This window comes from Vigna unguiculata, chromosome 3 (genome assembly GCF_037176805.1).
Source record: "Vigna unguiculata cultivar grain cowpea cultivar isolate G323 ecotype 2 chromosome 3, ASM3717680v1, whole genome shotgun sequence".
Classification (NCBI taxonomy): Eukaryota; Viridiplantae; Streptophyta; class Magnoliopsida; order Fabales; family Fabaceae; genus Vigna; species Vigna unguiculata.
Genome location: NC_140794.1, coordinates 7,533,207 through 7,547,389, shown reverse-complemented (window position 1 = coordinate 7,547,389; position 14,183 = coordinate 7,533,207). Strand labels below are relative to the sequence as shown.

Below are 14,183 nucleotides of genomic sequence, written 5' to 3'. Positions count from 1 at the left end.
GAAAAAGCTTCTACGTCCATCATGCATATATATGCAGCGAATCAATGTATATTACAATTTAATGTTTTTTTGCTTATAATCATAGGTAAATATTAAAAGGAAAAAAAATAACATTAATAAGGAAATGTTAATTTCATTTTTTTTGGCAATCAATAAGAAAATTTGGCTTAAAATAAACAAGTTGATTCATTAACGCGGATTTCTTGTCTTTAACGCGGATTCACGTTTATTTAAAAAAAAAATGTTTAAAATTTTTAAATTTACTTGAAAAGCTATTTATTTCTTTTAAAAAAATATTCCAAACCTTTTATTCTCAATTTATATTAAGCATAAAATAATATTATGGTCATATAATCAAGTAAACCTTGTTTTATGCCAGCATCAAGAGGTGAATAAATGTAATATTCAGTTTTTTTTTATGACACGTAGATTTTATCAGCGATTTTTGATTTCTGTTTTATGTAAGTCTTTTATAAAAGTGTTTACTAAGATTATGAATGTAGAAAACAATCATATTCCAGTTTAATTTTGAATGGTTAAACAAAAGGAAAAAAAATACTTTTAAAAATAATTAAATATATTTTTAATTCTTAAATTTTAACACAAAATTAAAATTTGTCTTTATTTAAAATTTGATACATTTTTGTCTCAAACTTTAAAAAATGAATTGACATAATTTTTTAATCCAATGACATTGAACTTTTTTAATGTGTCTAAAGTATTTCACAACTTACATTTAAGTTAGAATGTGTCAAAACAATGTAAATCATTCGGATACTAGCACAAAATACGTTTGATATATCAATTTTTTTTAAAGTAATTAGATTAAAATGAGTATATTTATTCATTTATAACTTTTTAGGATAAAAATATTTTTAAAGATTTAGATAAGGACAAATTCTAATTTCACTACAAAGTCTAGTTCCAAATTTATTTAACTTAAAGAAAGAGACAATTTAGTCCTGAAAGCATAAATATGTAATAATTTAGTTGTGATATATTTCATTTAGTTACTAAATGTGTAGTGAAAAACAAGTATATTCTTAAAAAAATATAATTTAATATCAAATTATTTCTTAAAATATTACAACTCAATAACAAAATAGGCCCACAAAATTTAACTAAATGAAATTGTAGCCAATTTTACTGCATAGAATATTGGATTGTTTATTGCAATTAAACTTTTACTAGTTTACATATTTAAAAACTATGAAGTTTTAAAAAATCAATTAAAAGTGAAAAACAATTTTATAAAAAATACTCTTATTTTTATTATAAAAAATTAAAAACTATAAATAGAATTTAATTTAAATGAGTTTCATTTAATAAAAATTTTCATCTCTCTAACACCTTGTTCTATGAGCCCATTTTACCTCCAATCTATGATTTAACCTCTCCTTTCATATCTTTAAATATCTGAATTTATCTTAGGACTTCGGTTGTCAAGAGCAACAGATCTACTCAATCAAATTTGTCTATAAAGTAAGTATTCTTTTTGCTCTTTTTTTCAGTCAATTATAAATTTTGTTGCATGTGACTTTTAAGGGGTAACATGTGGCTTTATACAACTTTATTTGATTATCTACTTTTGTGTGGTCATGAAAGTGTGTCAAGATCATTAATCTGAGATTTTTATGTGTAGTTAGAGCTTCTTGAGGATTTTGGTCTAAATGGAGTCTGTAGGAGTAAAGGTTCTTCATCTAAGGCAAGGGAAACTAATTTAATCTAATGATGTATTTGTTTTAAAAAATGGATTGAGTAAGATGATTAATTTGAACTGTATGGTGGAGTTGATTTGACTTGCTTAGGACTACCCAATTTGATCTATCTAACGATTATTTTAAACTAAAACAAGGCATTTTAAACTAAGAAAGTACTACAATTACATAAATCGTCAAGTTGGACAACCTATTCAAGTCCAATTAGGAGTTAACATTTCAATAAAACGTTAGACGATATCACAAAATCGTAGGGCATCACTCACAAAAACCAAGACAATGAGCTCCAATGTTGTGCACATTGAGCATCATCCCGCCGCCATGGGGTGCTCACAAGTCAATAAGTTCCAGTGATCTAGGGCGTCAAATCCCACCCTTGGTACATTGAACTCTCTGAAGACGGGGGAGGGTTACGAAGTTTGGCATTGGGCATAGGACCTATCGTTGGGTGTTGTATGCCTCATGTTGAACATTTTTTTTTTCATTGGACACCACCTAGAAGTTCAATTTTGAACGCCCCTGGGAAACATAACACTGGGCGCCACCCTATTTGTGCTCAAATTAAGTTTTAAAGCTTTCTTTTTTAAGTGTATATATGGATATATTATGAATGAGGGGTGATTTTAATATGAAATGTATTTTGTTTGATTGTATGGATAAGGATAGTGTAGGGATTTCCAAAGGAGGAAATGCTACATTGATCACGTGTTATAAGTGTATTGAATGTTGATTTTGTTAAGGGACTATCCTGACACTACTACAATCTTACTCATCTAAAGGAAAATGTGTAGTTGTGAGAGCTAAAGGAGGTTCATATTTGGAGTTTTAGTGGTTGACCAAACATGAAAATATAGAATTGATTCTGTCATGCACATGATCTCTGGAAGGGAGGTTGCCCCCGACCTTGATATATAGTTATAGCCCGTATGAGACAGGGATGAGAGAAGAAAAATGCATGATTTTTGAGTATACTCAATACATGTGTCTTCGAGAAGTATAGTCAAATGTTAATATTATGTGAGCCATTATGGGCATGCTATGTGGACATTTGATTTATGATTGATATGATATTTGATGACTGATTTGAAAAAAAAAATAAATTTGAGTATACTTTGTTTTACGTTGACAGATGATATTGGGTGATAGACAACAATGAAGTTGTTAGTATTAGGGATATATGTGACAATGTAGTGCTATTTATGTATATATGTTTGTTTTTTAGATACTATATTTTCCTTATAAGTGTTATATTTTGAAGAACATATGTAAATAATTGACTTTAGAACTACTTGGGAGATTCTACAGATGATATAAAATATTATAAAAAAACTAAATAATAATATAGGACGTCAATGCTTTATATATATATATATATATATATATATATATATATATATAAAAGTAAATATTATATAACTTAGAGTTATAATTTTATGAGGTTAAATATGTTTTTGGTTTCTTAACTTTCATTTAAAATTGGAATTAGTCACTATTTGAAACTTTAGTCTAATTTAATCTCTTAACTTTAGAAATGTATAAATGTAGTCCTTTTAATTATGAATTTAGTTCTTTTAACCAAATTTTGTTAAGTTTATTTAATGTTTCAAACACATTTCTCAGTTAACATTGAAGCGGGAATGTGTCGAACGGTATAAACAACTCAAACACTACCATGAAATGCGCTTGAAACGTTAAATAAACTTAACAATTTCCAATTTAAGTGACTAAATTCACAGATTTATAAAGTTGGGAGACTAAATTGGACAAAATTTTTCACACATTTATAAAGTTGAAGGACTAAATTGGACAAAAATTTCAGAAAAAGATTAATTTTAATTTTTATTAAAAGTTAAGGGACAAAAAACATATTTAACCCTAATTTTATGTTACGCAGTAAATATTTACACTTACTATAGTTCATCAAATATAACAAACTAACTATATAACTATATTTAGTGAGATATTTCTTCTCAATAATATATCTTTAATTCATTAACTCGTTAACTTAAAATTTAAAGTTTAAGATAAAAAATAATTAAATTGTTAGTTATGAGTTTGAAAAAAAAAAATCCGTAAACATGTATAAATTGAAAAAAAAGGTGATGAAATATACAAATGAGTTTTTCATGACTTGATCCAACGACTTGTTAAACAAAACAATGATATCTCACATCATCAACCAAAGTTATCACACATATGATATTGTAATTATAAGAAATCATTTTGTCATCACTTTTATATTAATTTACTTTTTTAAAAATATAACCAAATTATAAAAGTTCAAAATAATGAAACAAAATAATAAAAAAATCACAATAATGAGACAGAATAAATTATTTACTATTAAAGTTTTAAAAAATTGAAATTTTTTGGAGGTATTATATCCATTGTGAAGCTATTATAAATTTATTTAATCTTTATCCTATTTTAAAAAAATTAAATTTTCCATATTAATTTTAATTATTTGTATTAAACTATGATGCAAAGATACGATACGTGTATCAGATACGACACGTATCCGATACATCATATGTTTATTTTCAAAATAATATACGATACGTGATAAATATGTAATATATGAATATTGAAAAATTTTATAATAATTCATACAAACACAATAAATAATAAATATATGATTGTTAATGTGCGAATCCAAATTTCCTAATTAGAGACCAATTATTTTGTAGCCAATACCTGGTAGCTAATGTTAATGACTAATTTAAAAACCAATTCATAATTGAAATAATTTTAATTATCAATTTATAAACCAATTATAATTTTTTGAAACTATTTTAGTTGTTAAATTAATCATTATATAGTGACTAATTATTTTTTTCACTAAAATTGGTTATTATTCAAAGATTTTATCGTAATGTACTGCAACTTTATAAATTGGATATTTCATTGATAATTATTGTTAAAGTATCATAAGATATCGAACACGTTACATGTTAAATACGGATTAATAATCCAAGTTGAATTATCAATGCTATTAAATATATAATTAAAAGTAAAAAAAAAACCTTTAAATTACAAAATGAATTGATATACCGTAAACCAATTATAAAATATTTGAAAATATGTTAGAACACTTATAATGCATTGGCCCATCGGCTTAAATACAATATTTATCTTAATTTTGTGAGCCATCTAATGTAATATACGTTCAATTACTATTCACTAAAATTCACTCAAATGGTAAAGTTGTAAGTTGTCAAATCTAAGTTTTAAGTGGATATATTTGATTAGTTCAATTATGGATTTGTATAATTATATTAAATATTATATAATTGTACTTTTTAAATTTTATTGGTGATTAGATATTTTAAATTGACTCTGTAAGAGTAAAATTTTGCAGGAATAAAGTATTTATGTAGAAGAATATATATGAATAAAAACTATAAAATGTATTTTATTTTTGAGTTATTAGAGCATGTGTAGTTTTGATTATGTTTTCTATTTCCATATGTGACAATTTATCACAGACTGTATTCTTTGAGTTTCACTATGAATTCTGTTCTTTTTTACAGTTTTTATTATATTTTCTACTTTCCAAATTCTACAGTCTAGTTTTTTTTTTTTTTTTTTCCGGTAAAAATTTATAAAGAATGTTACCCATACAAGCAAGTGTGTTTGTATAAGAAAATGAACTCTTTAAGCACTCACATAAAATACAGTCTTAAAGGATAAAAATATATACATGTGAAATCAATTGAAAGATGAAAAATTTAAGTGCACGTGTTACTGTATGACACGTGTCATGTTAGGGTGACTGGGACTATAAAACATTTTCATTAATGAGTTTTAACACAACCGGTTTGAAATTATTTCTGTGTATAAATATTTATGATGAATAGAGAAAAAAAATAATTACCACTTAGTTATAATTTCTGTTTAATTAAAAACTTTGATAGTAATTAAAATATTTAATTATTTTAACCTTGTAATCTACTAAATTTTTTTGAGCATAATTTGCAGAAATAATTTGTATAAATAGGAATTTTAAAGATTAAATACATCACTAAGCCTAATTAGTAATGGGATGACAAATAATTATTGATTAATTTGTTAATTAGTTATTTTAAGTAATAGTTTGAATAAACAATTACCAATATCAGTCGGTGACTGACAAATTATGAAGTGCAGTGAAGAGAGTGGGTAGTGGGGTGGCGCAGTAGCGTTTGGCGACAATACCAAAAAAATAATAAATAGAATAAAAAAATAAAAAAATAAATAAAACAAAATAAATATCCTTATGCAAAAGAAAAGGTTGGTTATATGTTTGTTGATTGGGTAACATTTGATGATAGATAGATAGAATTGAAAGATAGATGAATATATAACGGTGGCTTAGTTTTGGGAAGAGCTTAAAACCCTTTCGCTGCGCCTCAACCCAATCCTAAAACCTTATCTCTTTCTCTTCTTCTTCATCTTCTTCTTCTTCTTCTTCTTCTCATTCTCTCAATCTCCATGGATTCTTCAGAATCTTCTTTTCCCCAAACCTCTGTTCTTCTTTCTGATCAATCGCCGTCTCTTGACACCGCCTCAGACTCCGACAACGACGGCTTTGTCAGTGGTGAGGAGGGGGATTTTGAGCCGGAGTCCACCAGGCCCATTCTTGTGAAACCTTCTGTGCCGGTTGAGGAGTCTAAGCTTGATGGGCCTCTCCAAGAGGCCCACCGGCCCATTGCTAAGGTCACCGAGGACGACGATGGTTCCGTTGAGGACGCGGATGATGACGTTGCCGAGGGTGATGCGGACGGTGTCGTTTGGCAGAAGAGCGGTGAGAGGGAGGAATCGGGGGAGGCGGTGAAGGACGGGGATTTTAGCGATAGTAACGAGGTGTTTGTGGAGGCTTCTGGCGGTGATGATAGAGAGGCTCCTTTTGAGAATGGAGTGGATGCTGATAAAGGGTTTGAGGGTGAGGGTGTGGAATTGGATGGGAGAGGGGAGGAAGAGAAGGCGGTGGAGGAAGTTCATGACGGTGGGACAACTCATTTGGATTCTGTGGTTGTTGATGAGAAAGGTGAGGATGAGGGTGGTGTTGTTGAAAAGGATGGTGGTGGTGGTGTGGAGGCTGTTGTTGATGGTGTGGAGGTTAACCTGTTGGGGTCTGGGGTTGTTGTTGTTGGGGATGAGCTGGATGTTAAGGAGTCTCAGATTAAAGGTTTGGATGAGGCGGCTGGGGTGAGTTTGGATAATGGTTTTGATGCCATTGATAAGGTTGGTGAGGTTGATGATGATGGCGATGTTGTAGTTGGTGGGGCTGATGAGTCTGTTGTTCAAAATGTTGATGGCCCCGATGGTGTTATTGGTGGGGACGGTGAGCCTGGAGAAAATGGAGTTAGTGGAGATGGGTTGAAGAGTGACATTGTTGTACCTCGTGAGGAAGGAGGGGGTTCGGAGTTTGTTGAGCAAAACGAGGTAAAGAAGGAGGATGATGTGGAGGGGGAGATTGAGAACCATGTAGAGGAGAAAGGTGACGATGAGGTGGAGGGTGGTCATCATGGTGAGAGGGAGATTGAGGGTTTGGTTTCGGATGAGAAAATTGAGAGCTCTGGCGAGAAGGTTGAGGAGGTGGAGAATGTTGGTAGCCATGATGATGACGACGAAAGAGAGATTAATGGTTCGGTGTCGGATGGGAAAGGAGAAGAAGTTGAAGAAGTGGTATATGGAAGCAATGCTGCCGCCGCCAATAAGTTCTTGGAGGATTTGGAATTGCAGCAGCAATCACGGGCCAGTGGGAGTTCGCGGGACGAGGGAATTGATGGCCAGATTGTTACTGACTCAGATGAAGAGGAGACTGATGATGAAGGGGTTGGGAAAGAGCTGTTTGATACTGCTACATTGGCAGCACTTTTGAAGGCGGCGTCTGGTGGAGACCAAGATGGCGGCAGTATCACAATAACCTCTCAAGACGGATCGAGGCTATTCTCAGTTGAGCGCCCTGCTGGTTTGGGGTCATCTCTCCAGTCAGGTAAACCTGCCATGAGGCCAACTCGTCCAAATATTTTTAGTCCTTCAATTAGTAGAGCTAGTGCCGTCACTGATAGCAATTTGAGTGAAGAGGAGAAAAAGAAACTGAACAAATTGCAGGAGATTAGGGTGAAATACTTAAGACTTGTTCATAGGCTGGGTTTTACTACAGAAGAATCAATAGCAGCACAGGTGCTGTACCGGATGACACTTGTTGCAGGGAGGCAGAGTGGTCAAATGTTTAGCCTTGAGTCTGCAAAGGAGACTGCTACCCGGCTTGAAGCGGAGGGAAGAGATGATTTGGATTTTTCTGTGAATATACTTGTTCTTGGGAAAGCAGGTGTGGGCAAGAGTGCTACAATAAATTCAATTTTCGGTGAGACAAAGACCTCCATTAATTCTTGTGGGCCTGCTACTACCGCTGTGACAGAAATTGTTGGGGTGGTTGATGGAGTGAAGATAAGGATTTTTGACACACCAGGCCTCAAGACTTCTGCATTTGAACAAAATTTCAATACAAAAGTCCTGTCTGCGGTGAAGAAACTGACTAAAAAATCCCCCCCTGATATTGTGCTCTATGTGGATCGCCTGGACCTGCAAACTAGAGATATGAATGATCTGCCGATGTTAAGATCAATTACTAGTGTCCTGGGTTCGTCAATATGGCGAAATGTTATAGTCACGCTGACCCATGCTGCCTCTGCTCCTCCAGATGGGCCTTCAGGTGCCCCTTTGAGTTATGATGTATTTGTTGCTCAAAGATCTCACATAGTTCAACAAACCATTGGGCAAGCTGTCGGAGACCTACGTCTCATGAATCCAAGTTTAATGAATCCAGTTTCTCTTGTTGAAAATCATCCTTCTTGTCGCAAAAATAGAGATGGTCAGAAGGTGCTTCCTAATGGTCAAAGTTGGAGACCTCTCTTGTTGCTCTTATGCTTCTCAATGAAGATTCTCTCTGAAGCTGGTAATGCTTCAAAAGCTCAAGAATCATTTGACCACCGGAGGCTATTTGGTTTCCGAACTCGCTCCCCACCACTTCCATACTTGTTATCTTGGTTATTACAGTCACGTACCTACCCAAAACTTCCTGCTGATCAGGGTGGGGCTGACAATGGTGATTCTGATACTGAAATGGCTGACTTATCTGATTCTGATCTAGATGAAGATGAGGATGAGTACGACCAGCTCCCACCATTTAAGCCTATGAAGAAATCACAGGTTGCTAAGCTTACTAAAGAACAGCAGAAAGCATATTTGGAGGAGTACGAGTATCGGGTGAAACTTCTTCAGAAAAAGCAATGGAGAGAGGAGTTGAGGAGGATGAGAGAGATGAAGAAAAGAGGTAATGCTAAAGTAGACAACTATGGTTACCCAGAAGAAGATGATCAAGAGAATGGAACTCCAGCTGCAGTGCCAGTTCCATTGCCGGATATGGCCTTGCCACCATCCTTTGACAGTGACAATCCAGCCTACAGGTACCGTTTCTTAGAGCCAACTTCCCAGCTCCTGACAAGGCCAGTCTTAGACAACCATGGCTGGGACCATGATTGTGGTTATGACGGTGTAAACATTGAGCATAGCCTAGCCATCATCAACAAATTCCCAACTGGTGTTACTGTTCAGATAACAAAGGATAAGAAAGATTTCAGCATCCACTTGGATTCCTCTGTTGCTGCAAAACTTGGAGAGAATGGATCAGCCATGGCAGGCTTTGACATTCAAAACATTGGAAAGCAGCTAGCTTACATTGTTAGAGGAGAGACAAAATTCAAAAATTTCAAAAGAAATAAAACTTCTGGTGGGGTGTCTGTGACATTTTTGGGCGAAAACGTATCTACTGGGGTGAAAATTGAGGATCAGATTGCTGTGGGGAAACGCTTGGTATTAGTCGGTAGCACAGGGATTGTGAAGTCACAAACTGATTCTGCTTGTGGTGCCAATCTTGAAGTGCGGCTCAGAGAGGCAGATTTTCCAATTGGCCAGGACCAGTCTTCACTGAGCCTTTCTCTGGTGAAGTGGAGGGGAGACCTGGCGTTGGGGGCCAATCTTCAGTCCCAATTTTCCCTGGGACGTAGTTATAAGATGGCTGTTCGTGCTGGATTGAACAACAAGCTCAGTGGACAGATCAGTGTGAGAACAAGCAGCTCAGACCAGCTTCAGATTGCCCTCGTTGCTATATATCCGATTGCCAAGGCTATCTACAAAAACTTCTGGCCTGGGGCTAGTGAGAATTATTCCATCTATTAGATTATGTCTTTTTGCTTGCGTTACTAGTTAAGGAACAGTAGATTACGAGCTTATGATATCATGCTGCTTCTTTTCATGAGACTGCCTTCAATAATAAGCTATTTTAGATTCGTCTAGACCACTGTATTAGTGCTTTTATGTGCCTGAAAATTGTACTGAAATTGAGATGGAACCTACAGGGAATTGATCATTCGTAGTTGTTCTGTTAGCATCTATTGAAATTTTGAATAATGTCGATGTCAGATTATGCTGTTTTTCTTAATCTCTTTCTTTGTTGCTATAACTAATGTTTATTGGTTGTAAATTGTCACCTGTTTGAAATAATGTGTTAATATGATTATTAAGCCTAGTTTGATTGGTCCGGAATGTGGTTTACAACTCCATTTTATTTATATCTTTTCCTTGTTTTTTTCCTAATCTAAAGCATGTTGCTGCATTCAATAGGCAACGCATAATTTGCTTCCAGTTCTGGGAAAGGTTTTGTATGTGAATTAGGAATCAGTGTCTTGGTAATGCTTCCTCGAAGAAAAAAAATGATACTGTAGCAACTATCATTTATCAAGAGCTTGTGAAATTTAAGTTGCTCTGATCATAGTAGGATCTACAGTCAGGTATAGTCAACTTCCTTATCCATAGCCATAGCAAACATTTTTAAATGCTCTTAGTGTATAATTAATTTTTTTAGAGAATATATTTTGCACATTCTATCATAAATCATGATGAAAGAAAATTTTGTTGACTTTTACAATAATCATCCTAAAAGTGATAATACTGAAGACTTCTTTATTAGTTGACTGATTTTTTTATGTTAACATTGTATGGTTATGAAACTTAAAAAAAAGTTAGATATCTCTATATGATAGTAACAATGTTTGTCTTTTGACATTTAATTTTGCATATTTAACTTTCCAAGTTCAGCAAATGAACTAAAATGCAATGTGAGGTTTCTGTATTCATTTAATTCATTAAAGTATATTAGTATGGGATGAACCAGTGGTAAATTTGAAGCTTCTGGAGGAAGAATGATAAGTGCCACTAGGGTTACCCACCGAATGCCCAACCTTACTGATATTTTCATGTCCATTATACTAAGACTTTACTTTACGGCACTGCTTGGATTCTCTGCACTGTTTGTCTGTCGTGTTTTTAAAATATATCGATAATTATTAATTTTGAAATTTAAAAATATATTAAAAAGTTTTTAAAATACCATATAATATATCTTTAATGTTGAATAGAGGACGTTTCTAGAAAATAATCGTAGAAAATGTAAACTTGTACCTTTTGTAATCTTTCTCTAAGAGTGTGTCATTTTGTAGAATGTGAAAAGATTGATGTCGAAGAAAGAAACTCTTTTTTTATATGAAGTGTTGTGGTAGGTGTAAGTCAACAAATCTGCATATGTCGCTCATGTACTGAACAATGTCAAAACATGATTAATAAATCAAACAAGAAAGTTATATACTTGGTTGAACCCATTTAAATATTATTTAGATTGCTGTAATCTTGAAGGTGTTTTAAGAATAAGGTTAAAAATACTTTGAACTAATAAAGACTTTGGTTAAAGAGGTGTGTTTTATTTAAAAATAAATAAACAAAGTCCATTACTTTTATGGACTTTTTAGAGTAATGTTGGGGTTTTTGAAAGTTTGACATACCTTATTATTCTTCTACTTATAAGACTTATGTAGAAATTTATATGGAACAAATTACAAAGTATGAAGATTAAAAATGCTACTTTCAGAGGCATGAGATGAAGACATAAATAGGTAGACTAAAGTTATATCATATAAGTCTAGTTTTAAGGTTTAACTTTACAATAAAAACTCTAAATAGAACATGAATTCATCCTTTAATTAATTTATAGAGTTTGAGTCTCAAAATATACTATGGCATTATTGAAATTTCATTTTAAGTATGATATATTATATTATACAAGTCTAGTTCTAAAGTCTAATTTTATAATAAAAACATTAAATAAAACATAAATGTATCATTTAATGGTTTATAGAGTTTGACTCATGATATATTATGGTTCTTAGATCTGATCACACCAGATGAAGAAGAAAATATATGAATTTTTCTATAAGATAAAAACAGTTTATTGTAGATTTTTTTTAAAAAAAATCTTTAATTCGTCTATAGATTAATTTTAACTGAAGAAATTCGTTTTATTTTATAAGGATTTGTCGAAAAATTTATAAAAATATGACATGTTATTGAAGATAATCATTTGTGAATTATTTGTTTCTTCATCCAATGAAGCATTAGGGTCCTCAAAATCCAAAAGGGAAGTGCTGCCATGTTTCTTGTAACAAGTTATGGAAAGTGCAAAGTTTTTGTTTTCTTATTTACCACAAAGTGGTTGGATCAAAGACAACTTCTTTGTCATCTTTCTTCACCTTATCATTATTAATACTGCTTAAAGGTTCCATGACATATTTCAACAATTTTTCAACATATAATTTGCTTTCATCATTAAATTACAATCAAATAATTATAGACTTACACTAATAATACGACTAAAAGGGTTTGAATTAGAGATAATTAGAACTAATATGATATTCATATTTATGTTATTTTTTAAATACCTTGACTGTGATTAGTGTTAAACTTTTGATTGTGTTATTATAATATGTGTTCTTTGTTTTGGATGCTTAAGAAAAGTATTAAGAGATTAGTTAAGTTTAATGGATTTAAGATGAAGTTAGTTTTGACCGGTGTTACTGAAAAAACAAAGGATGAATAAAAATATCAATTTATTTCTAATAATTACTGAAAGAAAAATAATATTATATTTTTAAGATCCTCCTCTATATTTTATTCAATTTCTTAAAAATGAATTAATACCCCTCATGTTGAATTTGCTAATTATTATGAAAACTAAATAACGTCGGAAAAAGAAAAAAAAAAACTGCCAAGGTGGTTGGAAATAACAAGTCTGAGGCAAACCACAGTGAAGCTAAATTTTATTTTGTGGGGAAAAAAAAGACAAGAGAAATTATTTATATTTCTGAAAATTGTTTGTCAATAACAATTAAATTAACCAATAATAGAATCCAAACTCAACATTAGGACATGTACATATTAATCTATACATGATAACTTTCACTATGTCATGATATATGATATTTTAGTTATGTGTTACCTTTCTTCTTGAGTTTTAGAAAAATAGTCCAAACTAATATTGATTTCAATTCCTACATGTAAATATCATCTTTTTGAAGTTTATAGTATTATATTTTTAAATGTATTATTAATTTACATAGATTACAAGAGTTAAAAGTTTTTTTATATCTATATATAAATCTTTATATTTGGAATATAGTTTGTTTATTATGTATAGTAAAGTGTAATATTTTTTATCGTGATTTTATTTTTTGGTCTTTATGTTTTGTATTTTAATAATATTTTATGTTATTATAAAGGATTAGTGAAATTTAAAATTTAAATATGTTTAAGATGTCAAAGAATGAACTTATTTTTATGAAATAGAAATAAATACAAAATAATTAATACTAAAATTAATTAAAATATTATAAAAAACAATATAATTTTCTAAAATAATATTACTGAAGGAGACATGGTGTACTAAAAAATTAAATTCTCGTCCTATTATTCTCATTTGATATGAACATCCACAATTTATGAGCATAACATCAAATACAATAAATGAATATTAATGTTAAGGGAGGCACTATCCAACCCCCATACAATTCCTTAACAAACCTGACATGACCAATGATGCTACTGTTATTATTTTGTGCCAATTTATTCATATCAAAAAGTACAATTCTTATGTATAAATAATATTTACAAATTTAATATATTTACGTTGGATTTAAATATTTTACACTTATTTCTATTTTTTTTGGCGGATCTGAATAATATATTTTTTAATTTTAATATATTCTTTGGTTAGAGATGTCAAAACGGGTTAGGTTTAGCCTGTCAAGAAAATGGTGGATCAAGTTGAAATTTTCACCTACCAACCTACTGTAACTCGATTCGTCTAACCCGTCAGTTAACGGATCAAAACGGACCAGTTCGCTCTGACTCGCCAATCTTTTTTTTTTTAATATTTTTGTTTAAAATTAAAAACAATTAAAAAATAATAATATTTTTATATTGTATTAATAACTTTATATATATATATAATAGATTTATAAACAAAATTTTTAAAAAGTTAAAAAAAAAAGAGACATGTCAACCCGTCGGCCCATTAGTCCGTCCTAAAAC

General features: G+C 31.4%; 1 protein-coding gene across 1 annotated transcript; it reads left to right on the top strand.

The window, feature by feature from the left end:
• The first annotated feature begins 6,031 nt into the window (after positions 1–6,031).
• On the top strand, positions 6,032–10,206 carry TOC159 (translocon at the outer envelope membrane of chloroplasts 159). Its single transcript, XM_028065221.2, has one exon. It carries the CDS (start codon positions 6,189–6,191, stop codon positions 9,942–9,944), a length of 3,756 nt encoding a protein of 1,251 aa, XP_027921022.2. The 5' UTR covers positions 6,032–6,188; the 3' UTR covers positions 9,945–10,206.
• The last annotated feature ends 3,977 nt before the right edge of the window (positions 10,207–14,183 follow it).